Here is a 25,287-nt window from a genome sequence, read left to right as displayed (position 1 = left end):
CGTTGTTACTGCAAAAGGAGATATATTTCTTCCAAGCAGCTCTTTTCCATTTAAGACTCATGCATAATAGTCAACTCTGTTCTGTTCATCACTTGGAATATATCGTGCAAGTCATGTGGACTGCAATTGTGGTGTTTCCTGACAGCTCCAGGTCATCCTGGTCAAGTGCAACATTTTGTTCCACAAAAAAAAGTCATATGGATTGAGGGTGAATAAATAGTGACAGTGTACATTTTTGGGGGACCGATTCCTCATTAAGTCATATTTAAAGGGTTTGTTCACCCAAAAATTCTGTCATTAATTACTCACCCTCATGTCGTTCCAAACCCATAAGACTTTTGTTCACCTTCATTACACAAATGAAGATATTTTAATGAAATCTGAGAGATTTCTGTCCCACCATTGACAGTGATGCGTAACATGAGAATGAACCTCATTGGTTCTTGCTGGAGCTCAAATGTGATGCGTAACACGAGAATGAACCTCATTGGTTCTTGCTGAAGCTCAAACGTGCTGCGTAACACGAGAATGAACCTCATTGGTTCTTGCTGAAGCTCAAACGTGCTGCGTAACATGAGAATGAACCTCATTGGTTCTTGCTGGAGCTCAAATGTGATGCGTAACACGAGAATTAACCTCATTGGTTCTTGCAGAAGCTCAAACGTGATGCGTAACACGAGAATGAACCTCATTGGTTCTTGCAGAAGCTCAAACGTGCTGCGTAACATGAGAATGATCATCATTGGTTCTTGCAGAAGCTCAAACGTGATGCGTAACACGAGAATGAACCTCATTGGTTCTTGCAGAAGCTCAAACGTGCTGCGTAACATGAGAATGAACCTCATTGGTTCTTGCAGAAGCTCAAACGTGCTGCGTAACACGAGAATGATCATCATTGGTTCTTGCAGAAGCTCAAACGTGATGCGTAACACGAGAATGAACCTCATTGGTTCTTGCTGAAGCTCAAACGTGCTGCGTAACATGAGAATGAACCTCATTGGTTCTTGCTGGAGCTCAAATGTGATGCGTAACACGAGAATTAACCTCATTGGTTCTTGCAGAAGCTCAAACGTGATGCGTAACACGAGAATGAACCTCATTGGTTCTTGCAGAAGCTCAAACGTGCTGCGTAACATGAGAATGATCATCATTGGTTCTTGCAGAAGCTCAAACGTGATGCGTAACACGAGAATGAACCTCATTGGTTCTTGCAGAAGCTCAAACGTGCTGCGTAACATGAGAATGAACCTCATTGGTTCTTGCTGAAGCTCAAACGTGATGCGTAACACGAGAATGAACCTCATTGGTTCTTGCTGAAGCTCAAACGTGATGCGTAACACGAGAATGAACCTCATTGGTTCTTGCTGAAGCTCAAACGTGATGCGTAACACGAGAATGAACCTCATTGGTTCTTGCTGAAGCTCAAACGTGCTGCGTAACATGAGAATGAACCTCATTGGTTCTTGCTGGAGCTCAAATGTGATGCGTAACACGAGAATTAACCTCATTGGTTCTTGCTGAAGCTCAAACGTGATGCGTAACACGAGAATGAACCTCATTGGTTCTTGCAGAAGCTCAAACATGATGCGTAACACGAGAATGAACCTCATTGGTTCTTGCAGAAGCTCAAAGATGATGCGTAACACGAGAATGAACCTCATTGGTTCTTGCAGAAGCTCAAACGTGCTGTGTAACACGAGAATGAACCTCATTGGTTCTTGCTGAAGAATCTGTTTATCACAACTGATTTGATGAATGTTTATATATGAATAAAAGCCTAAATTAAATCTGTTCATCATATAAAGCGATCGAGTCTCTTCAGAAAATTTGTGATTAGTTTTACGATTTCTTTGTTAACCTTTTAATGCATCAAAGTGGTAGTTGCTTAACTGTCAATAGAGGAACAGAAATCTCTCAGATTTCATCAAAAAGATCTTAATTTGTTTTCCGAAGATGAAAGAAAGTCTTACGTGTTTAGCACAGCATGAGAGTGTGGAACAACATTTTTGGGTGAAATGTCCCTTTAATGTGGGAAGAAAGAGGAATCTTCAGAATGTTCAAAATAACATTTCTCAGAGAGCATTCCAAAAGTGTTTTCATGGTAAACAGATAACACGAGGAAAGAAACAAATACAGGATTAGAGTATAACCAAATGCATCATGTTTCACAGACTAAAACCTGTCGTGAAGAAGGTGTGTGTTATTGAATTTCCTCCGTGTGTAACACAAGCCCCAGTTGCAGAATAAAAGCTTTGGCTCGGATATTCATGGTGAAATTTGAGTCATGGCACTTTCTCTTTCTCTACGTCTACACATGTGAGTTTATGCTTTAGCAATAACAAGGCTCAGATGTAGTGCTATATAAATTGAGGGTTTTTTTGTAGCCAAGCAATTTTGCCTGAGTGAATGAATGCCATGTAGATTTCAGATAGTTCAGACAGTGACTGAGCGACGACGTAAATACTGGATGAGTGTAAACAAGACATCAGATCATTCATATACTGTACCAACCCGGTGAACAATTCTGAGGAATACTGCTGCTGTCCCGTCTTGGTCTTGGAAATCCAGTGTAACTGGAGACTCGGACACTGAAGCGCTGATGGCGGCGCACACTATTGAATTAAACAGAGCCGCTGGACTGGAGGTACGTCAACCTGCTAGCCATCTAAACTCTTTCATACACTGTACAATGAAATAATCAGAATTTGAACTGTAAAAACAGTAGTGTAAAAATCTGTCAATTGGTTAATGCAAAGTTCCCTTACTATACACTCTCAGAAATAAGTCACTCGGCAGCACCCTTTCTAATCGTCATGTTAAGTGTGGTTGCAATGAGCGCACAAACCTGAGAAATAACACAAACAGTCTTAAATGATACAAAGGAAAACACACAGGGAAGCCAGGAGATTAAACCACATAAAACATTAACTACACTGACAACACAGAACCCAGACCTGAGGAAACTGAGCAGTGGTAATGAAATAAACAGAAACAGGTGCGTAATTAATCAGGAACTATGGAAACTAATAGGAAACACAGATTGAGGCTACCTTTACACGGAAACAATCTGAAGACAAAACGCAAAAGTGATAATTTTTTATTCTGCGTTTAGACGAGCGTTATGGGGGGAAATCTGCGTGCATATGGTGACGCAAAAGTGTGTGAAATTCAATGTAGTATGCACTCCAGGCGGCTAGGTGGCAATGTGAAGCACTGATCGGTGCCTTCACTGTCTAGCAGACTTTTGCGTTTTTACCGTTTAGACGGAAACGCGACGGTGGAGCGTTTTTAAGATTTCCACTCTGGAGGGTGGTTTCACTTTTTTGCGTTTTTAAGCCCCAAAAACGCTGTCGCCGTCTAAACGAAAGGCACATCTGATCAAATATTTTTACGTTTTCACCCGCGAGCGTTCTCGTGTAAACAGGGCCTAAATAGAATCTTAAAGAGTTCCGTGAGGCGCTTCATCTATAGAACCTTTCAGGGGTTCCATCATGGGATCATTTTATGGAGATAGATACTCTTTTTAATTAAATTGAATGAATTAAACATCCTGTAAACATACTTTATCACTATAAATAATTTAAATAACCTGTTAAACATGAAAGTATGCAATCATTGAAGACATACAGAACCCCATTGATCTTGGTTGATCTAAGAGTGCAGAATTCACAGCTGACATTTTTTCATTAAAATTAGTATGTTTCTTACTGATTAGTTATGTACATTAGGTTTTAATGTTCCATCTTTTGTTGTTAAATGACTGTTTACTGCATTATTTTAGTGTTGTGTGTTTAGTTTGTGTGAATGACACTGCATCTTCTGCATTAATATTTACTGCTTCAGTGTGTTGTGATTGGTCGGCTGGATCAGTGTGTTGTGATTGGTCGAGCGCTTCGAGTGTGTTTGGGAATGTCCCACACCTTACCATAACCGCCAGTTTAACACACTACTAACTAACTCAACCAGGCCCTGCCCCTTTATTCTGCGAAATAATTATTTAAATTACGAATATTGTGACGTGTTTCCCGGAAGAAACTCAAGACTACAATGGAGGCGTTTCAGGAGTTCAGAAACACTGACACTGCTATAGAGAAGAACTATATCATGCTTTGTAACTTTGCAGAGATTTTTCATGATCAAACATCAGCATTACACACTAAAGACAGATGAACATGGAAAAAAGCAGAATAGGACCTCTTGGAAAGGTTACTACGCTAAATAGCTTCAGTGAGTAAACACCAGGAGGAAGTGAAGTTCCTTTATCAAATGGCATTTAAAGTCAAATGAGTTTGAGCTGTAACTATCTCTTCTGTAATGTGTGTGTGTGGCTGTACTGGATCGAGTCAATACAACACTGGCTGCATATATGTGTGTGTGTGTGTGTGTGTGTGTGTGTTTAAGCAGTGTAACTAAAAGCTCTGTAGAGAATCGGGGAAGTGTAATTTCCCTCTGGTGGGTCGATCAGCCACTGGACCGCAGCCATGAAAGATCAACAGCATTAGAGAGAGAGCGAAGCGTCTTGTCATCACGACTGCACAGTCAACAGAGGAATACTGATAGGAAGCATGAATAAAAGGGAAGAAGGATGGAATGAAGAGATCTATTTCAATCCTGTCAGCAGGCTCCTCCTCTAGTGGGCGGCGTCATGTTTAAAATTTTACTAAATTTACTGCACTATTTTATAATCTAATCTTGACAAACCTTATTGTTGGAACGGTCTGAGAGGTTCCATATTAGTTTCGTGACAGAAGTGTATTGATTTGCGACAGGAGAACACATCACCCAGTAGATGTTTTTGCTCAAGCGCCTAAACAAAATCTCACAGGAACCTCAACTTTTGTGATATCAGCTTCAAATTTGGACATATAGCTTTGATTTTATTGTATTTAAAGAAGCCAAATATTTTGTAAAATTCATGTTTTGTTTAAATAAAATAAAAAGGTTTGTGAACTGTACTCTGTTTTGGATGTTTGTTATTTGTCTGTATTCCTCTAACTTTGTAAAGTGACCTTGGGCTTTAGAAAGGCACCATAAAATTATTATTATTACACGTGGAGATTGACTATTATTCATAAAATAATAGCATAATAATAGCATAAACATGATTCAGTATACATGCATATTCAGTTTTCTGTTATATTTTCTGTTCTGTTGTGATAAATAGTGATGATTTTGTAATCCCTCCACCCGGGTCCACTCTGTGCGGGCCTCGAACCCGGGTCTCCAGCGTGTGAGTCAGGCGCTCTAACAAGGAGGCTAAAGACTACAGCCTCTAGCATCTGTCGAGATTGAGATCAGAGGAGTGAGGTTTACTCGCACAGCAACTACTAGCTGGCCTCTGTTACACTCGCCCCCCCCCCTAAACCTCACTCCCATCCGGGTCACGGCACCAGCGGTCACTGGTCTGTTGTCTGCGTTGTGAAGAACGGGACAGAAGTCGGCAGTTTCGCTGATCTTTTATTTGTCTCTGATATAAAACAAATTAAAGCAGCCTCTTAGTGTGAGAGTCACACTGGTTTTATCTCTCCAGTGCATCACCAATGCAAAGAGCAAAGATAAATCACATTAAACAAGAAAATACATGTAACAGAAAACATACCTGATGCAAAAAAATTACTTAAACGGGATGAAATGATAAAAATAACCACACAGATAAGTAAAATAACATCATACACATAGATTGCAGTGAAAATAAAGACATAAAAGCAACAATTACAATAAAGATTAAATAAGATTATCAGGAGCCAGAAAATTCCTCACCTCTTCAGTGCATTAACAATGCCAAGAGGAAGAGGAGGAGACAAAACAGGAAATGATATTGACTCATGATGTCATCAACACAATTAAAGGGGAAGGCACTCACACTTCAATTAGGCAGTCATGTCAGGCATATGAAAATAAACCATTTTGTGTGAATTATAATAAACAATACATACATTTAATAGTACACTTTCTGTACCTGTTACACCTTTTCTCAGGAAAGTCGAGACAAATAGAGAACCACATAAACAGATGCTATGATGAACGTTGTGCAGAAATACATACACACATGACTTTTAATGAGGGAAAGTCCTTCAGTGGAGCTCAGGGCTTTAGTGCAGTAATTGAGTCCTCACTCATTCAGAGCAGAAGTGCCAGAGTCAGCTCTCTCTCTCCCTCTTAATATTATTCTTCATGCAACTTTGACACCAGAAATTCTTCAGTCAGATGATGACGGTCAATAAAGTTCTAGATAAATCATGTATTCGTGCCAAGAAACCCATTCGTTCAGTAAGTACCGTGTGCTCAATAAAGGCTGTACATTTAATTAAAAAACAAGGTATTCGCTTGTCCTTTGCTTCCCACGTGTGCACTGTTAAGGCCAGTTCTCGTCTGAAATGTTTGCATGTTAAAAAGTAAATACGACCTCACTTTTTGTCAATAACGTTTGCACACTGCCTCCAAAACTTTCATCCATCATAAAAAATTCGGAAAGGGTTTGACAATTCAGAGCCTCCGAATGACTCAGTGAGCAAGGACCTTTAGTCAATTCTTGTGGTGAGAATTTTGCTTCATCCCAAATTTCAAATGACTGAAATCTTTTGAAATTGCTCACCAAAAACGATGTATTCAGATTTGGCTGATTTCAAGTCGCACACTTCCAGTCGTGAGTTTGAGATAAATGGAAATTTCAGACCTGCTTGGTTATAAGTCTTTGCATCATAATAGTTTACTTATTGTTCGTTTTTCCTAAGTCTTGATGTTGTTTCAGGCTCTAGAACAGGTTTTCCTGCTTGAATGTTGATTATTCTCCTCATATTCTCCATTGTTGCGGCTCCTCTCTTCCCAGTCTGTCAGTAACGCTCTGTTTACTTCCTGTCTCTATGAAGCCCCTCCTTCTGAAAAGCACACTGTGCTCTAATTGGTCGGCTGGAGCGGTGTGTTGTGATTGGTCAAGCGCTTTGAGTGTGTTTGGGAAATGTCCCGCGCTTACCATAACCGGCAGTTTAACACACTACTAACTAACTCAACCAGGCCCCACTCCTTTATTCTGCGTATGAATTATTTAAATGAGGAATATTGTGACCCATCAGTAGTTGGTTTTTGAGGAAAACATTCCAGGATGTTTCTCCATATAGTGACTTCAATGGAGTCCAACGGGTTGAAGGTCCAAATGTGAGTTTCAGTGCAGCTTCAAAGTCTCGACACGATCCAGCCGAGGAATAAGAGTCTTATCTAGACAAACCAGTGGACATTTTCTAAAAAAAATAAACAATTATATACTTTTTAAACACAAATGCTCGTCTTGCACTAGCTGTGATGCGCCACACATTACGTAATCACGTTGAAAGGTCACGCGTGATCTGGTTCAAATATGTAGAATAGAGCGAAAAACTCTATTTTCTCCTCCAACTTCAAAATCGCCTGACATCGTTGTTTTACCTTTTATTTATTTATTTATTTTGTAAATGGCGTTTGACTTAGTCTTTGCACGTTCGCTTTGTAGGTCGGTACTTCCGCCTACGTCACGCATAACCTTTCAACGTGATTACCTAATGCAACTCCAACTGCAATTTGGACCTTCAAACAGTTGGACCCCATTGAAGTCACTATATGGAGAAAAATCCTGGAATGTTTTCCTCAAAAACCTTAATATCTTGGATGACGTGGGGGTGAGTAAATGATCAGGAAATTTTCATTCTGAAGTGAACTAATCTTTTAAGGTGTACTGATATTATTCTCTCTCCATCTTTCTCTCGCCAGGCTTCTCACATTCTGGGTCAGTCGCCCGCCCCTCTAAACATGAACCATTATGCCAATAAGAAGAGTGCAGCGGAGAGCATGCTGGACGTGGCCCTGCTGATGGCCAATGCATCGCAGCTGAAGGCCGTGCTGGAGCAGGGGCCCGAATACACCCTGTACACGGCCCTCGTCACGCTCATCAGCCTGTCGCTCTCTCTGCAGGTGTTAGTGGGGATCTTGCTCATCTTTATAGGTGAATGAGTACACACACAGACCTGCCGTACTAGGGCACAACAGGGCTTAAGGCGCATCACTTTTGGGGCCCTAATTTAAACGTTCTGAAACGCAAGTATCAAATGCGAAACGCAAGTAACTTTGTGGGCGGGTCTCGGGTGCTGTTGCTTATACCGGCGGAATAAATGACTTTTGGGCCCGGCGCAAATCTAAAATGTGTTGGTCTGAAGTAGCTTCATTATTCATAGGTGTGGTTTGGGCGTAACGTGAAATAAACCAATCAGAGCATCATCTCACATTCCCTTTAAGAGCAGGCGCGCTTGTTCCGCTTGTTCGGATTGCTATTATAACGGGGGATTTGCCAGGCGTCTGCCAGGAGCGGTTCACAGCCGAGGAGACCGACGTTCTCGTCAGGGTCGTAAAACACAGAGAAGTGACATTGTATGGGGATGGAGAAACACACCCAAATTAGCTTCGGTTAAACAGGCGTATAATTATTTTGGTAAATGTGTAAGCTAGATTTATGGCTATTTTTTCACATCTTCATGGACACAACAATGATTTCCCTCATGTGGAATATTTTTCCTTGTAATTATGTATGGTTTGCAAAAATGGCAACTGCTGCGTCTGTGTAGATGAGAGAAGCAAAGTGTGTGTGTGTTGTGCACACGCTACATTATGGCCAAGCATGCGCCCTTAAAATAGCATCTGAACGCGCCACTGAAAACGCGCCACTGACTTTAGACTAGGTTTTTCCTGGTCTGTGGCAGAATTGTTTTCTGGAACTGCAAAATAGCACCAGGGAACGTTTGTGCCGGAACACGCCTCCTCTTTTCGCTGAACCGCCCCCGGGAGTGCAATTTCTTTCCCTAATTTACCGACCTGCATCCGTGTAGGGTGCAAAATAGGAATGATACATGCGTCGGTGTACAAAGTCAATTGCGCTGGGTGCAAGATAGGGCCCTTGATCTTATTGTCCTCTGAACCTCTAGATATCAACGCAGCACTTTTGGGTCTTGTAATGATCTTTAGTTTTGTTCGAGGTAATTAAATCAACAACATTTCAATAACTGTGAATTATGTGAGAGTATTATACACTATATTGCCAAAAGTATTGGGACACCTCTCCAAATAATTTAATTCTGGTGTTCCAATCACTTCCATGGCCACAGCATAAAACCAAGCACTAGGGCGGAAACATGAAATTTCCTCACTACTAAATATTCCACGGTCAACTGTTATTGGTATTATAACAAAGTGGAAATTATAACAATTGGGAACAACAGCAACTCAGCCACGAAGCGAATGTGGCCTTCAGAATAGCTCAAGAACAGTGCGTAGAGCTTAAAGGGTAACTAAACCCTAAACCAACTTTTTTTAGTTAATGATCTGTAAGAATGGGGCTTTATTAGTGCTGTTCATTGATTCGAGTAACTTTTTTGACATTTGGGTATAAAGTGTTTTAATTTTACAATATATGGTGTAAAAACGTCTGAGTGCTGCCCTCTTAAGGTTGAACGGTGGCTCCTGCAGTTGAATTTTCCTATTGGATGTTTGCGGTGGCAAGTGACGTAAGCGGTGGCAGGTGACGTAAGCAGGTTCCAGCTCACCACGCCCCTGGTACAAGCTAGCGTAGATTTATCTGTATTGTACAGTGGTCAGGAGGGTACGTAGGTGTAGTGTTGCTGGTTGCAACAGCACTGCTGGACTGCATAGCTTTCCAGCAGACTTGTAAATTAGGCGCCAGTGGTTGCATGCACTTGGCCTGGAAGACCGTGAGTGTGAAACCTGCATTTTACGCGTGATTGCTTCTCCAACGCAATAGAGGTGGAAATGGCCTTCTCCACACAGCTCGCGCTGAAAAGCGACGCAGTGTCAAACGCTGCTCCTCCTGCATGGACTCCACCACCGCAGCGGAGTCTTGATGTGAGTGATCATATATATTTTAATCACAATTTATGGTTATAGCTAAAGTTAATCCTCTGGGGTCGACAAACGCGTCGGCGCATTTTGCTGATTTTTTTCACATAGCGGCAAAATATGAATATGCCTATAGAGAGCGCGCGCTATTGACATCAACTCGATAAAACTCATCAGATGCATGTACTTTATGTCGTCTTGCGACCCTGTGAGTCACTCTCCATTTTAGAGAGTCTGACAGCAGGTCTCTCAGGTGCACGCCCCTCCGCTCACGGTTTGTCCCCTCTATCTCCGCTGGGGTCTGCCCACTTTTCTAGCATTTTTCAAATATTGCCAGTGGGTGGAGTCGGGCTCTGACCAGGGGTTTAGTTACCCTTTAATGGAATGGGTTTCCTTGGCCGGGCAGCTGCAACCAAGCCATACATCACCAAATGCAATTCAAAGCGTGGGATGCAGTGGTGTAAAGCGTGGGATGCAGTGGTGTAAAGCATGCCGCCACTGGAGCAGTGGAGACGTGTTCTCTGGAGTGACGAATCATGCTTCTCTGTCTGGCAATCTGATGGACGAGTCTGGGTTTGCCGGTTGCCAGGAGAACGGTACTTGTCTGACTGCATTGTGCCAAGTGTAAAGTCTTTTGGAGGGGGGATTATGGTGTGGAGTTGTTTTTCAGGGGTTGGGCTTGGCCCCTTAGTTGCAGTGAAAGGAACTCTTAATGCTTCAGCATACCAAGACATTTTGGACAATTTCATGCTCCCAGCTTTGTGGGAACAGTTTGGGGATGTTCCTGTTCCTGCACGACTGCACACCAGTGCACAAAGCAAGGTCTATAAAGACATGAATGAGCGAGTTTGGTGTGGAGGAACTTGACTGGCCTGCACAGAGTCCTGACCTCAACCCGATAAAACACCTTTGGGATGAATTGGAGCGGAGACTGCGAGCCAGACCTTCTCGTCCAACATCAGTGCCGGACCTCACTAATTCGCTTCTAGAAGAATGGTTAAAAATTCCCATAAACATACCATAACCTTGTGGAAAGCCGTCCTAGAAGAGTTGAAGCTGTTATAGCTGCAAAGGGTGGGCCAACTCCATATTAAACCCTTCGGATCAGGAATGGGATGTCATTAAAGTTCATGTACATGTAAAGGCAGACGTCCCAAAACTTTTGGCAATATTGGGTAACAAACGCCATCCCAGCTAACAAAAACATATTCTAAGAACGTTTTGCTAACATTCACATTGTTATGAAAACATTATTTCTGAATGTTCTCTGAACGTCTAAAACGGTTTTTGTAACATTAAGGGAACATTCCATTTTATCATTCTTCAAACATTATTGGAATGTTACTTATGAATGTTCTCTGAACGTTCTGAAACAAGTTGTAACATTTAAAAAAAGTTAGAATGTCCAAAACGTTTAAAAAATGAAAAGTTCCATGTACAATGTATCAATGTTTTTGTGCAAATGTTTTGATAACATTATTAAAGACTAGCCTGGGTTTCCCCATACTGCCTTGAGCAGCGCGATTTTATTCACGCTGCAAGGTAGTCTGGCTACCATGGGCTAATTTTTCCCCTGAAATAGGGAACCAATCACAGAACGGGGAGGGAGCAGCAAGACGATGACGAAGTATATGCGACACACCGAAGCAGTTTGTTTATCTATGGATCCAACATGACAGACGTCAAAATATATGCATATTTAGTTTAGCAAGCATCTCATCTACAAAAATATGCCTGTATTTCAAGTTGATAAAATAATTTAAAATCCACATCAGTTTATTTGTGCCGACGCGCCACCCCTCCCAGGATCTATAACGTTACCTAGGCTACTTCCACTTTTAAAAATTCATCATAACCGCGCGCGCGATCTGCTTGCAGTCGTCGAGATGGATGCTGAGGAGTTGAAGAAAAGAATAGCTAGTGGAGATTGTAAAGTTGTCGACAATACGTCATCAAAAATCAAGTCCAGTGTGTGGGAGAAATTTGGAGTTATCTGAAGAAAATATTGTAAAAAGCTTTGCTGCAAACATTTTCGTGTTGGATAGCCGCAAATGTGGAACTTCATCCCTGAGGAAGCACGCAGATAACTGGTAACAAAGCCGTTCTATCTAACGGTATTTTTCATATTTAACACTGTTAGTATGTGTGGTGTGCAGGGCGTGTTTGAACCCAAAATTGTCAGATGTAGGCTAGACGAAATTGCGTGGCATATAGTGTTGTAGCCGCGTCTGTTCGATTTGTGTGGTAACGTTAGCCATGTTCTTAATGTACCGGCCTTTTGACAGCTTCGGCTGAAGTTGTCCTTGTGTTAATTGTCGTGTAACTTCTGTATGACCTGGCAATAAACATTTTTGTAAGTGTCTATAATGTGATAGTCTAAACTGATTTTATTTCGGGTGCGGGTCGGGTGTCGGTTCTATTTTAAGCGGGTCGGGTGCGGATTTACAAAATCGGACCCGTGCAGGACTCTCTGGTGTACACATAAATCTCTGACCCATCGTCGTCTTCTTCGTTGAATATCTGTCGCTCTACTTACGTCATCTGGTATAATTTGAAACGATTGGCTATAAGCTACGTACAGGCGCATTTGATAGACATTTGTAGCGCCCAATAAACGGCTCTGGGCATTCGTAAACCACGCCTCAAATACGAGAAAATGAACATGTAGTATCCAGACCACGTCTCAAAGAGAAAGTGGTCTGACGTTAGCCAGGCTAATTAAAGACCAGAAAACATTGAACAAACGTTCTATTAAAGTCCCCCTGTAGTCAATAATTGTATCCCTTAAAACTCATCTTTGATCACCAAAATTACATATATATTAAGTTTTTTCTTTGAAACAATATGCGTCATACCTTAAAATATCTTGACTGTAAGTCGACACCCTTGCCTCATTTAGTATGCGTGGTTCTATGAATATGCAAATGAGCGCCGCCTCCACTCACTCACTCAGCGCAGAGATCCACTCGTTGACGATCACACGTTGATCTGATTGGTTACAAGGTAGTTTGTGACTCAGAAACACCAGCGATTTCAAAGCGTGTTTTTGAGACTGTCTTTGGTTCACTGCAGTTTTAAGGAGAAAATACTCAGCGATGGTGTCGACTTATGAATTTACACATGGTTTGTCTTAAAGCATATTAAAAACACCACATAGACGTATAAACAACATTAAAAGACGGATTTTCACCACAGGGGGACTTTAACGGAAGAATGTTTGTTCATGACTTTAAGAGAACCTTGAGAGAACGTTCCCCGTCAGCTGAGGCGGCGTTAATTTGAGGTAATGGGGATTTTTATCTACTGTACTTAACAATGACTAATAGTGAAAAACATCCAGACCAGTTTAATGTTATATCCAAATAAGATGACCACCATCTCGATCTCTGAACAAAGATTCCCATGAGAGGTTTTCTTTTATTAGCATTTGTGGTTAAACTGACACGACTAAGAGCTGCTGAATGAATCTCTGGTTGACACTCGTTCACTCAGTATACTGAAGCTGTAAAGCTCAGCTCTGCTTCAGGAACGCTCTGTGAAACTGAATTTGAATTTGGGATTAAAGGGCAATACATGACAATGGCATCACAATACACTCTCCCCTGCTCTCTCTTTCTGTTTGACCTACATATCAGCAGATCCTTTCTGTCTCTGTCTTTCCCTTTCTGTGACCCTCCAGAGCTTCCATTCTGAACCCGCTGACCTCACACGTCTCTCTCTCTCTCTCTCTCTCTCTCTCTCTCTCTCTGAACCAGCTGAGCATGATGTGAGCACCTTTCATTTTGCATTTGAACAGAAAGACATACAGTCTTTCCATCACACACAGTCACTCTCTCACACACACACACACATTAACAGTGAATTACATCAACAGAGAGCACTTTCATTTTGTCAGACTGCGACTAATCTGTGATGAGCAGCTAGTCTGGGTTGTAACCGATGTATCGTCAGAAACGACTTCAGGTTAATAATCACGAGCCTGGCCAACATGAAGCTCATCAGAGTTCAAGAGTCATTCGGCAATGAATGCCATCTAGTGTGTAGAAAACTGCCAGCTCACACTGAACTATATGATATTTGAATGCTATTCGTAACAGTAGAACGTTTTCTGTTGTAACCTCGGTTCCCTGAGAGACGGAAATGAGACATTGCGTAGTCCAGCTACGCTGTGGGAACTCTTCCCATTCATAGAAAATCCTGAAACCTTATAGGATAACGGCAGTGAATTAACTGGCCAATTGTCTCAAATATGCAAACACTGACAAGCCTTCGGGCAGTATAAAATGTAGAGGGGCAACAATGACGTCACAATCTAAGACTGAACACTTGCACAGCTGGTAGAGCAGAACAGCGTTCAATCCCGCTGTGAGAGAGGCGAAGAGCAGCCTGAAGAAACAGGGTTAAGTTTACACCAATCACGGAGTAGAACAACATACAGCTCAACCAATGGCGACACAGCTAGGAGTGCTCACAGCTGATAGGTGGAGCTAAGCCAATGAGATGCCAGCTCAGGGAATACCAAAATTTGCATATCAGATCTGAATGTGAGCGGGCTGCACTGAATACAGGGCAGACACAACTGCAGTGAGCACATATAAGTATGCACATATAGGCATGCACAACGTCAACAGCTAAAGCGGTAACAGACTGTGCCCAGAAGCAGTTATTTTAGCAATAAACAAAGAAAATAAGTGAGGTTATTCACTCATCGAAAGCACTTGAGATGCCAAAGGCGGCACATCCAACTTGTAAAACCGGTCGAAAGTGTTCTGTGAAGACCAGCAGCCAGCAGCAAAGCACATATCCCAGATTGCTACATATACACTATGCTATACACAATAGCTACAGACCTCCGAACTTCGTGTGGCCTTCAGATTAGCTCAAGAACAGTACGTAGAGAGCTTCATGGAATGGGTTTCCTTGGCCGAGCAGCTGCAACCAAGCCTTACATCACCAGATGCAATTCAAAGCGTCAGATGCAGTGGTGTAAAGCATGCCGCCACTGGAGCAATGGAGACGTGTTCTCTGGGGTGACGAATCATGCTTCTCTGTCTGGCAATCTGATGGACGAGTCCGGGTTTGGCGGTTGCCAGGAGAACAGTACTTGCCTGAAATTTGGACAATTTCATGCTCCCAACTTTGTGGGAACAGTTTGGGGATGTTCCTGTTCCCGCACGACTACGCACCAGTGCACAAAGCAAGGTCCATAAAGACCTGGATGAGCGAGTTTGGTGTGGAGGAACTTGACTGGCCTGCACAGAGTCCTGAACTCAACCCAATAGAACACCTTTGGGATTAATTAAAGCGGAGACTGCGAGCCAGACCTTCTCGTCCAACATCAGTGCCTGACCTCACAAATAAGCTTTTAGAAGAATGGTTAAAAATTCCCATAAACACACTCCTAAACCTTGTGGAAAGCCTTCCCAGAAGAGTTGAAGCTGTTATAGCTGCAAAGTGTTGGCCAACTCCATATTAAACCCTACAAATTAAGAGTGGGATGTCATTAAAGTTCGTGTGCATTTAAAGGCAGATATCCCAAAACTTTTGGCAATATAGTGTACCTCTAGACCAGGCCCATGAAGAGGCGATAGCCCTCGTCGAGTGAGCCATGATGTTGAGGGGCCATTCCTGTCTCTGGTTCGCACAAGCCAAAGAGATAGCTTCCACTATCCAGTGAAAAAGCCTCTTCTTAGAGACTGCAAGTCCCTTAGAACAGCCACCGTAGCATACAAAGAGCTGGTCCGATTGTCAAAAGACTGCTGAGCGGCCTAAATAACTCCACAAAGCCCTAACAGGGCAAACAGCACTCTGAGGATCAGCGTCATGCGAGGTTGGCGGCTCGAAAGACAACGCGGGTAGAGAAATGACCTGCGATTTAAAGGGAGTAGAAAGACATGTAGGTACGAAGCCCGGTCTCGGCCGGAGAGTGACACTACAGTCACCAGGTCCAAAACTAACACAATCGCCGTTCACAGAGAATGCCTGTAAATCTCCAAGCAAGGGCAAGAAAAGCAGTTTTGAGAGAGAGCTCCCTAACAGTGATAGAATCCAAGGATTCAAACAGGGGTAGAGAGAGAGCCTTCAGAACCAGCGCTAGGTCCCACAGTGGCACAATCAGGGGGTGTGGGGGATGCAATCTCCTCGCCCCCCTGAGAAATCTGACCACCAGCGCATGCCTCCCCATCGATTGCCTGTCAAACGGGGAATGAAAAGAGATGATAGCGGCAACATAAACTTTAAGCGTAGACGGGGGCTCCCATTATCCAACATGTGCTGCAGGAAACATAGAACATTCGACACGGGACAACTCGCCGTGTCGATATCGTTATCACAACACCATTTCACAAACAATCCCCATTTCAGAGCATAAAGGCGCCTAGTGGAAGGTGCACAAGACTCTGTGAGTGTGTCCAGCACATGGGAAGGCAGGGCACCTCATTAGCCCCTCTAAGGTCCCTGAAGCAGCCACGCATGAAGGCTCCACAACTCCATATCACGTCGTTCGCTTGAGACAGCAGGCCCTTCCTGAGGGGAATCCGCAAAGGAGGAGCCGCCAGCATCTCTCGCCGGTCCGGAAACCAAGGTTGATTCGGCCAGTTCGAGGCAATGAGGATCACAGACGCTACAATACAGATTGTTTCAAAGCAGCTTTACAGTGATAACAGGAAATTAATGCATCAAAGTGTGTTTCTAGAAGAAAATAGCGATATAGTCCAGCTTAAAGGAGCATTTCACCCATGGGAACATTGATCTTTATTGAAAGTGGGTCATATATGTAGTCGAAATGTAAAATAAATTTTGAATTTGGTGCCTTCTTGGCCGAGGAAAGAAAGAAAGTAACTTCAGGACGCATTTGTATGAAAGACACCAACTCCCACAATGCACCACATTGCACAGCTGCGCAAGCCACTCCCACTAATCCAGAAAGCGCATATCTGCCTATAAGAGAAATAACTCTTCCGTCTACAAGGCTAGCTACCACCAGAGCTTGAAATTCATTTCACACAAAATGTCTAGTTAGTTGGCGAACTCATTAGTGAATTACTCTTCATTTGTATTTCTTTCGAAGTGGTGAATTATTGCATTGTAACGTTACCTGGATGTTCAGTCAGATGCGGTGCGAAACTAGGATAGTTCACAACACAAACGTCCGTGTCCTCGTCTGATTCACAACACAAACGTCCGTGTCCTCGTCTGATTCACAACACAAACGTCCGTGTCCTCGTCTGATTCAGAGATTTCATCCAGGAGAAGTTGTCATTGTTGAAATTCTTTGCCGCAGACGGACTCTATCTCTGTGTTCGTAGCGGTTCGTAGTTGCATAGTGAGATCACCGGCGCCACCAGTCCGCCCTAACTCGAGCCAGTCCGGGCTCCTCGTCCGCGGCAGGCAGGTCTTCTGCTGCCTCGGCTGCTCTGCGCTATAATGCGGCTTGTAAAGGTAGCCACAAACACCTGATTCGAGCATCAGACTTCCGAAATCCTCTTCTTCTACATCATATTGAGTAACGTTACCCTCCGCTATTGTCATATCTTCACATCTGGCTCCACAGCGCCTGTTAGCTTAGCTTCCAAACAAGATGGAGGATATTGCTTTTAGTTTCAGAAAGTCAAGTCCCACCCACTGATCTGTAATAGGCCTGTAGCGTGAGCGGTTCCCGCCCCCTGGGAAAGATGAGGAACGAGTGTCTGTAGTCTCTACACTTTTCAATGAAATGTGACTTCCTGCTTATTATGACGCAAAATGATGATTTTTACGTCATAATAAGCAGGAAGTAAAACACTTAAATCCTTATTTCTCCCATCTCAGGGAAAAATGGATGAAAAATCCACATTTATTATAATATATGACTGGGTTTCTAACAATACAAAGCTTAATGCAAATGGGTGAAGTCTCCCTTTAAAGGGATAGTTCACTTTGAAATTAAATTTTGGTATGTTTTAGCTTACCTCAAGGGCATCCAAGATATAGGTGTCTTTTTTTCCACAGTAGTTTCAATTTTGATATTTTTAGGTCAAACCGTTCTTGTCTGTCAGTCATATAATGCAGGTCTATGGTCATTATCTCAAAGAGCATGCACAGAGTCCAAATTAAACAATTCCCCATCGTCCAAATTAAACAATTCCCCATCGTAAGTACACATTGATGGCCTAAGACACGAAACGAGCGGTTTGTGTGAGAAAACGAACAGTATTTATATCGTTTTTACCTCTTGAACACAGCCACGTCCAAGTGATCTGAGAGCGCGGGCGGGTATAGATATATTCACTAGATGTCGCCTTGGCTACGGTTTCCAATGAACTGCAGTAGCCAAGGCGACATCTAGTGTATATATCTATGCACCAGTCTACGCACACGTCACACAGCAGGATGCGCCCGCGCTCTCAGATCACTTGGACGTGGCTGTGTTCAAGAGGTAAAAACGATATAAATACTGTTCGTTTTCTCACACAAACCGCTCGTTTCGTGTCTTAGGCCATCAATGTGTACTTACGATGGGGAATTGTTTAATTTGTACGATGGGGAATTGTTTTAATTTGGACTCTGTGCTTGCTCTTTGAGATAATGACCATAGACCTGCATTATATGACTGACAGACAAGAACGGTTTGACTTAAAAATATCAAAATTGAAACTACTGCGGAAAAAAAGACACCTACATCTTGGATGCCCTTGAGGTAAGCTAAAACATACCAAAATTTAATTTCAAAGTGAACTATCCCTTTAAGTAAGTTCAGTGATGGTTCATTTTTGTTGTAAAAAAGTTGTTATATTTAGTTCATTTATCTATACAGCCGCTCTGGAGAAAACCATGATGTCATCGTCCAGCTCAGCTCAGTTCAGTTCTCATATTATGGTGTCAATTATGGCAGGCAGATCAATTATATTGTTGAATATTAAATATCCCCAAGTCCCAGGAGAACCCCTCGGCTGAACATCTCTGGGTTACGCCACAGTTTAAGAGCGCTGACGCAGCTGTGTGTGACCACGATGCGCATACATCCCGAGGCCCATGCCCTCCACGGGACTCGAGTTTTCAGCCATAACTACAGCAGCCGCATGTGCAGAAGACCCAGGTGAAGCCAAACCGATGAGGCCGACGCCATAAGTCCCAGAAGTCTCTGAAATGTCCTCAGGGGTACAGACCAGCCCTGTCTGAAGTGGCAAAGAGCTGACGAGATGGAGGTACCAGGAGTCTAGCTTACTCCTGGTGGGCTCATCCAGAGCGCTTCAGGCGAGATACAACTCCTTAACTGCCTTTCAAGAACCTCGACGAGCTCCTCCTAGAGATCTAAGGGGTCTTCTGTCCAGTCCTTCTCCAGTGCCGAGAGGGACATGGGTCAATAATTGGTTCTTGGTCTCAAATTATAGCTTTTTTATTTCTTACAATTTATAATTTTTAGAATTTCTGTCATGGTGGTTCTTTTCCATAACATTGAATGTGGTACTAAGAGTTGGCAAACTTTATATATGATGGGGAAAATCACTTTGATAAAGATACCTATATAGCCTAATAACAACATACAGTTACATGACATAAGACCGAACGACTCGAACCCGAGAGATGAACTAATCAATTCCGTATTCGGTACCGACTGCATAGCTCAGCTTATGTGGCTGTCACGTGATGAACGAATTACTCGAACTCGAAGTCGATAGACTCAAAACGTGAACTAATCAATTCTGTATCCGGTACTACAGACTGCATAGTTTATGAGGATGTCACGGGACGTACGGCTTAGATCGGGAGGTGAGGTAAACTAACAGACTGCATAGCCGGAAGACCCAGATAAATGAATTAATCGTTTCTGTTTCTCATAATTTGGACTTTTCCTTGGATTGCAATTTTGTTCTTGTTCTAAATGTGATCAGCATTTGATGTGTTTGGGGAATTTGGCTATTAACATGTAACATTTTAAATACATTCTGCTGAAATGAACGAAATGACTTGAAAAAACATTCGTTCATTTTGATGAACGAGATTTGAACATCCGAGTCAGTAAAATGATCCGAACTTCCCACTACTGTGTTAAAACATGTAAGTAACATACTAAAATGCTAGCAAGATGTTAAAATGTGCTAACAACGTGTTAAAACATGTAAGTAACATACTAATAACGCTAGCAAGATGTTAAAACATGTTAGCATTAGCAATGTGTTAAATTGTGCTAACAACGTGTTAAAACATGCTAGCAGCATGCTAATCATGCTAACAACATGCTAAAACATGTTAGAAATGTGTTAAATCATGTTAGCAACATGCTAATCATGCTAACAACATGTTAAAACATGTTAGCATTAGCAATGTGTTAAATCATTCAACATGCCAAAATATGCTAGTATTTTTTTTTTATTGTTATACACATTTTTTTATTGGTTATTTTAATGTTAAGGGAACATTTCATTTTATCATTATTCAAACATTATGGGAACGTTACCTTTATAGGTTCTCAGAACGTTAAATAGTAACATTTAAAAAACCTTAGATGAATGTCCAACTGAAATGTTTCAGGAACAAATGCTCCAATACCGATGATTCAATGTTTTTGTGCTAATGTTTTTATCAAAGACCAGATAACTCTGAACGAACTTTTATTCACGACGTTTGTTACTAACTTTGCCAGAACGTTCGCTGTCAGCTGAGATACCGGATCATTGTGTTTGTCCAGCGCTCGTCTGTGTGACTGTGTTTATCGCTGATGATTGTAGTGAAGTGGAACCTGAACGATGAGCAGAAACATCTCCGGCTGAATGTCTTCGAGAACATCACAACCAGCTGCATCTTCATCATCGTCGTCATCAACGTCTTCATCACTGCGTTCGGAGTTCAGCGGCCTAGTCCAGGCGCGCAGCAGTAGCTCAAACACGGGTAGATTACACAACACACACACACACTTTACATTTGAATCACATTTATGAACTGTGCAGCATGGCATTATGGGTAAGTTAATTGTGAACACATGTGGTGCTGTTCAGAAAGAAACAGAAAACTATGAGATATGCCGTTGTTATAACTCTATACTTAAAGCCTTTATGTTTAATGCATCAATGCATCATTAATTTTAATGCATCAGTTAAGCACCTTATAATGATCTCATGAATTGTAACCACATTGTAATATTTCTATAATCATTGAACACCTTTAAAGAATAAAATGCATTAAAAAACACGACAAACAACCAGTTTCATATGAAACAAGCAATCTGCGAATATTATAATGCATTTTAACTTTGTTTACAACCAATTATTATATGTCATGATGCTGCATTCGAGGCAGCCGAGTAAGTGGTTTTAGTTTTAAAAACACTGAGCGTGAAGAAAACACTCTTTATTAAAAGTTCATTAAACAACTTTTAAAAAGTAAAAAATGGTTGATTGTATCAAAATGACTCATAGCACAGAACACAGTTATGATATCTTGTGCAATATTCACTACTCTTCTACCAGCTTTTGTGTTCAATCTTAATTGGATTTTACTAGTAACAGACATGATTATTCAGCTTGACAATAATTAAATGAACCGGAACTCAATTAAAGTATTTGACATCATCATTGACACACTCTGTGTTTTCATATGGAATAAATATGCCTGCATAAACGGTCCATAATGCACAGGTTATGAGCGCAGGTGACTGGAGATAAACGATGAATTGACATTCTCTCTCTCTCTCTCTCTCTCTCTCTCTCTCTCTCTCTCTCTCTCTCTCCCCCTCTCTCTCTCTCCCCCGCTCTCTCTCTCTCTCTCTCTCTGCCCCTCTCTCTCTCTCTCTCTCTCTCCCTCTCTCCCTCTCTCTCTCTCTCTCTCTCTCTCTCAGCTTTAGCCTGAGACTGACACACAGTTGTGTTACTCTCTCTGAACGGATGATGGAGCCGTGAAGCGTTACACACAGTGTTTCATACAGCAGATGATCTGATCCTGCATGAGGAGCTCAATAATTCATCTTCAGTGCAACATCACTTTCAGTTATTATTCACATCTCCTCAGGGCTTTTGTGTTCTTTACAAGTTTAACTTCTTTTAACTAACACACACACACACACACACACACACACACACACACACACACACACACACACACACACACACACACACACACACACACACACACACACACACACACTCACTCACACACACACTGATACTGACCTCTGGTGGTACATTAGTGTATTCACACGGTCAGCTGTTCATCTATTGAATAAAAGCTAAACTTTCATACATGGAGCTTTTACAGCAGCAAGAAAAGCGCTTTTTATTTTATTATTAATATTATTTTTTAATATTATTGTTTATAAACTATTAATGGGTGCTTAATTTAAGCTGCTCTAAAGCGGTCTCTGATAAATGAACAGATTTTCACTGATAGACTCATTATCATTATGACACTCACTGTTGCTTTATCGGCTGATAAACGTGTGAAAACATGCTAATATTATTGGTAATTGTGGGGGATTATGAAGCTCAAAACTAAAAAAATGTGTGGACTGACTGTTTAAATGAGTTTACTTACTGTGCGTTCACACCGGACGCGAATAGCGCGTCAAATTCGCGCCTGCCGCGTCTAGTACGCTTGACCACTTTGTGTAGTTTGAAGCGAAATTTAAAGCGCTATTCGCGTCCGGTGTGAACGCACCATTAGAGGCACACTATGCAGTTTCCGTTTTTTTCAGACAGCGCCCCCTAGAGTCGCTGTGGAGGACTTGTGTTTAACATTACTGTGGTGAATCCCACTCACACAGAGCCGTCTGTGCACTCTTCCGACCGCGCTTTCTTCGTTTCCTTCGTCGACTCTGCTGTGATTCACGTCTGAGATGTGTGCTAGTGTCTTCCACAGAGGCTCTTCATGTGTTGGTGATGTGTGTGACGTCGTGCCGTAAAGCAAGTCGTGATTCTCACAAGATTTGTCGGGGCGCCACCTCTCAAACCTGCTTTGTTATCGGGATGATTCGCCCTACTACGAGTTCGTTTCCCATCGAAATGATCTCGAAGCTGTTATATTAAGGTACAAATCTTGCATAGTGTGCCTTTAATTTTGAACAAACGCCTCTAAACAAACTAGTCATATACAGTATTATACAGTATGTGCTGTCAAACATCAGGCACAACAAACATTACAGATTAAAGAGGTACGAACAAGGAATGCATTTTCACTTCATTAGGCTTTATATTTAATAAATACTATGAACTCAACTTTAATTTTAATAACATTTTCTATATTCATGTATTAAATCTAACATCTGAGGGTGAGAACATTATGATAGATGACTTGAACATACTTAAGTAGAGAGTTAAACGTATGGATGGGCTTCCACTAAGATGAAATTCTAAATGATTACATACATCAAAAAGATGACACAAAAAGTAGAAATTATGACTTAAAAATTCATAATTATGAGAATATATATTTTTTTAAATTGACATAATTTCACAGTCTTATCTCATTTCAAATTTAGCTTCTCATAATTAGTCATAATTATAATTTAGTGTGTCATAATTTCTACTTTTTGTGCCATAATAATGACTTTTTATGTCATAAAATTGTTGTGGTTGTAAAAAGATTTACCAATGCATTACTTTTTTTTTACATGGCAGAAATTAGCGAATATATTTCAATGCAGGAATGCTAAAAATGAGCCTCACGTGCCCCGAAATCACGAGATGTCGAGGAAAACGTTCCACTGCAAGTTAAATTAATTAGATATTACATGTTATTTGGTTGTAAAACATAAAGTGTTGCACATTTCATTGGTGTAAAGATGAGCAGGCTATGTGTATTTTGTACAACATTTGCAACGGCACACTGAATAAGTGTCTTCTGTTACATGGGATAATGAACAGACATTTGCAAGTTTATTTTAAAATGCAAAGTATTGAAAGTTCTGTAAACACTTGCATTTTAACACCACTATAAGTTACTTCCATTGTGAAAACAAAAGTTTTTCCCACACTTGTAGTCTTCACACCTACTCGAACACTTTGGCTAAATACAGTAAATTCATCATGTAAATAGACAAGTGGTCAAGTGCACAGACCGCAAGTGTGGGTGTTTGAACAGGCTCATACTACAGACATACTATATAGCCTAGTGCGTACTTACTAATCACTTGTTTTGATACAGTACATACTCAAAGAGAGTATGCGATTTCTTTCACCTCGCATCATTCATTTCGAAGTTCTACGCAGTGTTACGAGAGAAAGACGACAAATATTTGCATACGACATGGGGATCTAGTGGAATAAAATGAGAAATATGATTGATAATGTGCAGACAGATGTATTTATAAAGACCCACAGGTGGCGCTGTACTTCTGGCGGCTGATGAAGCTGTGGAACAAGCGCCATTTCAAAAAGCACAGTATTATAATAACTGCACGACATTTGAAAGGAATGATCGAAAAGCACACAGTATTATAATAACTGCACGACATTTGAAAGGAATGTAAGTGCAACGTTTGCATCGCATTCAGGTTTATTATTGGCTCATTATATCCAGAGGCACCAACACTAGCAACACAACAAAAGTAGCAAAAAAGTGTTATGAACTGTGATATGAAGTGCTGCTTTTTTACACAGTAGTTCAAAACACTTGTTCAAGAAATGTCCACGTTTTGAGTTTTTGGGTACAGCAGAATTGTTTTTACACAGACTTGTTCACTGAAAGTTTATAAAATAAAAAATAAAAGTATTTCCATTAGGATGATTTCAAGTGTGCATCCAAAAAGCCCTTCAGATTTTTCAATAAATCCTTATACTGAGTACATTAAGAATTCTGTGTTGTTTTGATATTTTGAATATTTTATATAAACAGTTTTTGTAGTAAAACACAACAAAGACAATGGACAACAATGTACATTTAAAAACAAAATCTGACTTCCACGAGCACGAATGCCCTTCACAGCAGTGCTGTAGTTCATCCTCCTGTGTTCGGGCTATTCTCAGCTCACTCGAGCCCTAGCAAGTCTACATTCGTCAAGTTAAAGGGGCTAGAGGCCTATGTAAGAGTTTTCATAAATGAATCGATTTTTTATTGCCAATGTGTGAACAGCTTGTAACGAAACTTAAAAAACGAGATCTTCCTTGACGTCCAAAGGTTGTCTATGAAAGCCTGATTTTTATGTGACGACTCGGGACGTTTTTGCCGGGAAAATCAAAAGAATATTGGCGGTTTCGCGCGCGCTCCCGAGATCCTCTCCTCTGCTCAATGACACATGAAACAAATGTTAATTTTTTTGTGTTCATGAGAAAGCCGTTCTGTACTGTAATGTCAGTGTGTCATGCATTCAAACTATAGGCCTAGTCAGTCTCAGACAGTCAGTCTGTAGTCTTAATAATTTACTTCATGATCAAACTATCATGTGTCATTTGAATGACCTCATCAGTCGCCATGAGACTTCATGCAAATCTCCACATCACT

The 25,287-nt window shown here is 41.4% G+C and overlaps 2 protein-coding genes across 2 annotated transcripts in view; one reads left to right on the top strand and one right to left on the bottom strand.

The window, feature by feature from the left end:
* The first annotated feature begins 1,871 nt into the window (after positions 1-1,871).
* On the top strand, positions 1,872-22,163 carry LOC309512022 (ninjurin-1). Its single transcript, XM_082187436.1, has 4 exons — positions 1,872-2,644; positions 7,744-7,975; positions 20,586-20,745; positions 21,692-22,163. Exons 1-3 carry the CDS (start codon positions 2,600-2,602, stop codon positions 20,732-20,734), a joined length of 426 nt encoding a protein of 141 aa, XP_082043562.1. The 5' UTR covers positions 1,872-2,599; the 3' UTR covers positions 20,735-20,745; positions 21,692-22,163.
* Positions 22,164-24,313: 2,150 nt separating this feature from the next.
* susd3 (sushi domain containing 3) overlaps positions 24,314-25,287 on the bottom strand; it is a 12,240-nt gene continuing 11,266 nt past the window's right edge. Inside the window, exon 5 of the mRNA XM_082188126.1 lies at positions 24,314-25,287. This exon is cut by the window's right edge and continues 524 nt beyond it. The gene's annotated coding sequence lies outside the window, so the exon portion shown is untranslated.

Source organism: Leuciscus leuciscus, assembly GCF_965113295.1.
Source record: "Leuciscus leuciscus genome assembly, chromosome: 13".
NCBI lineage: Eukaryota > Metazoa > Chordata > Actinopteri > Cypriniformes > Leuciscidae > Leuciscus > Leuciscus leuciscus.
This window is presented reverse-complemented; position numbering and strand designations above follow the sequence as displayed.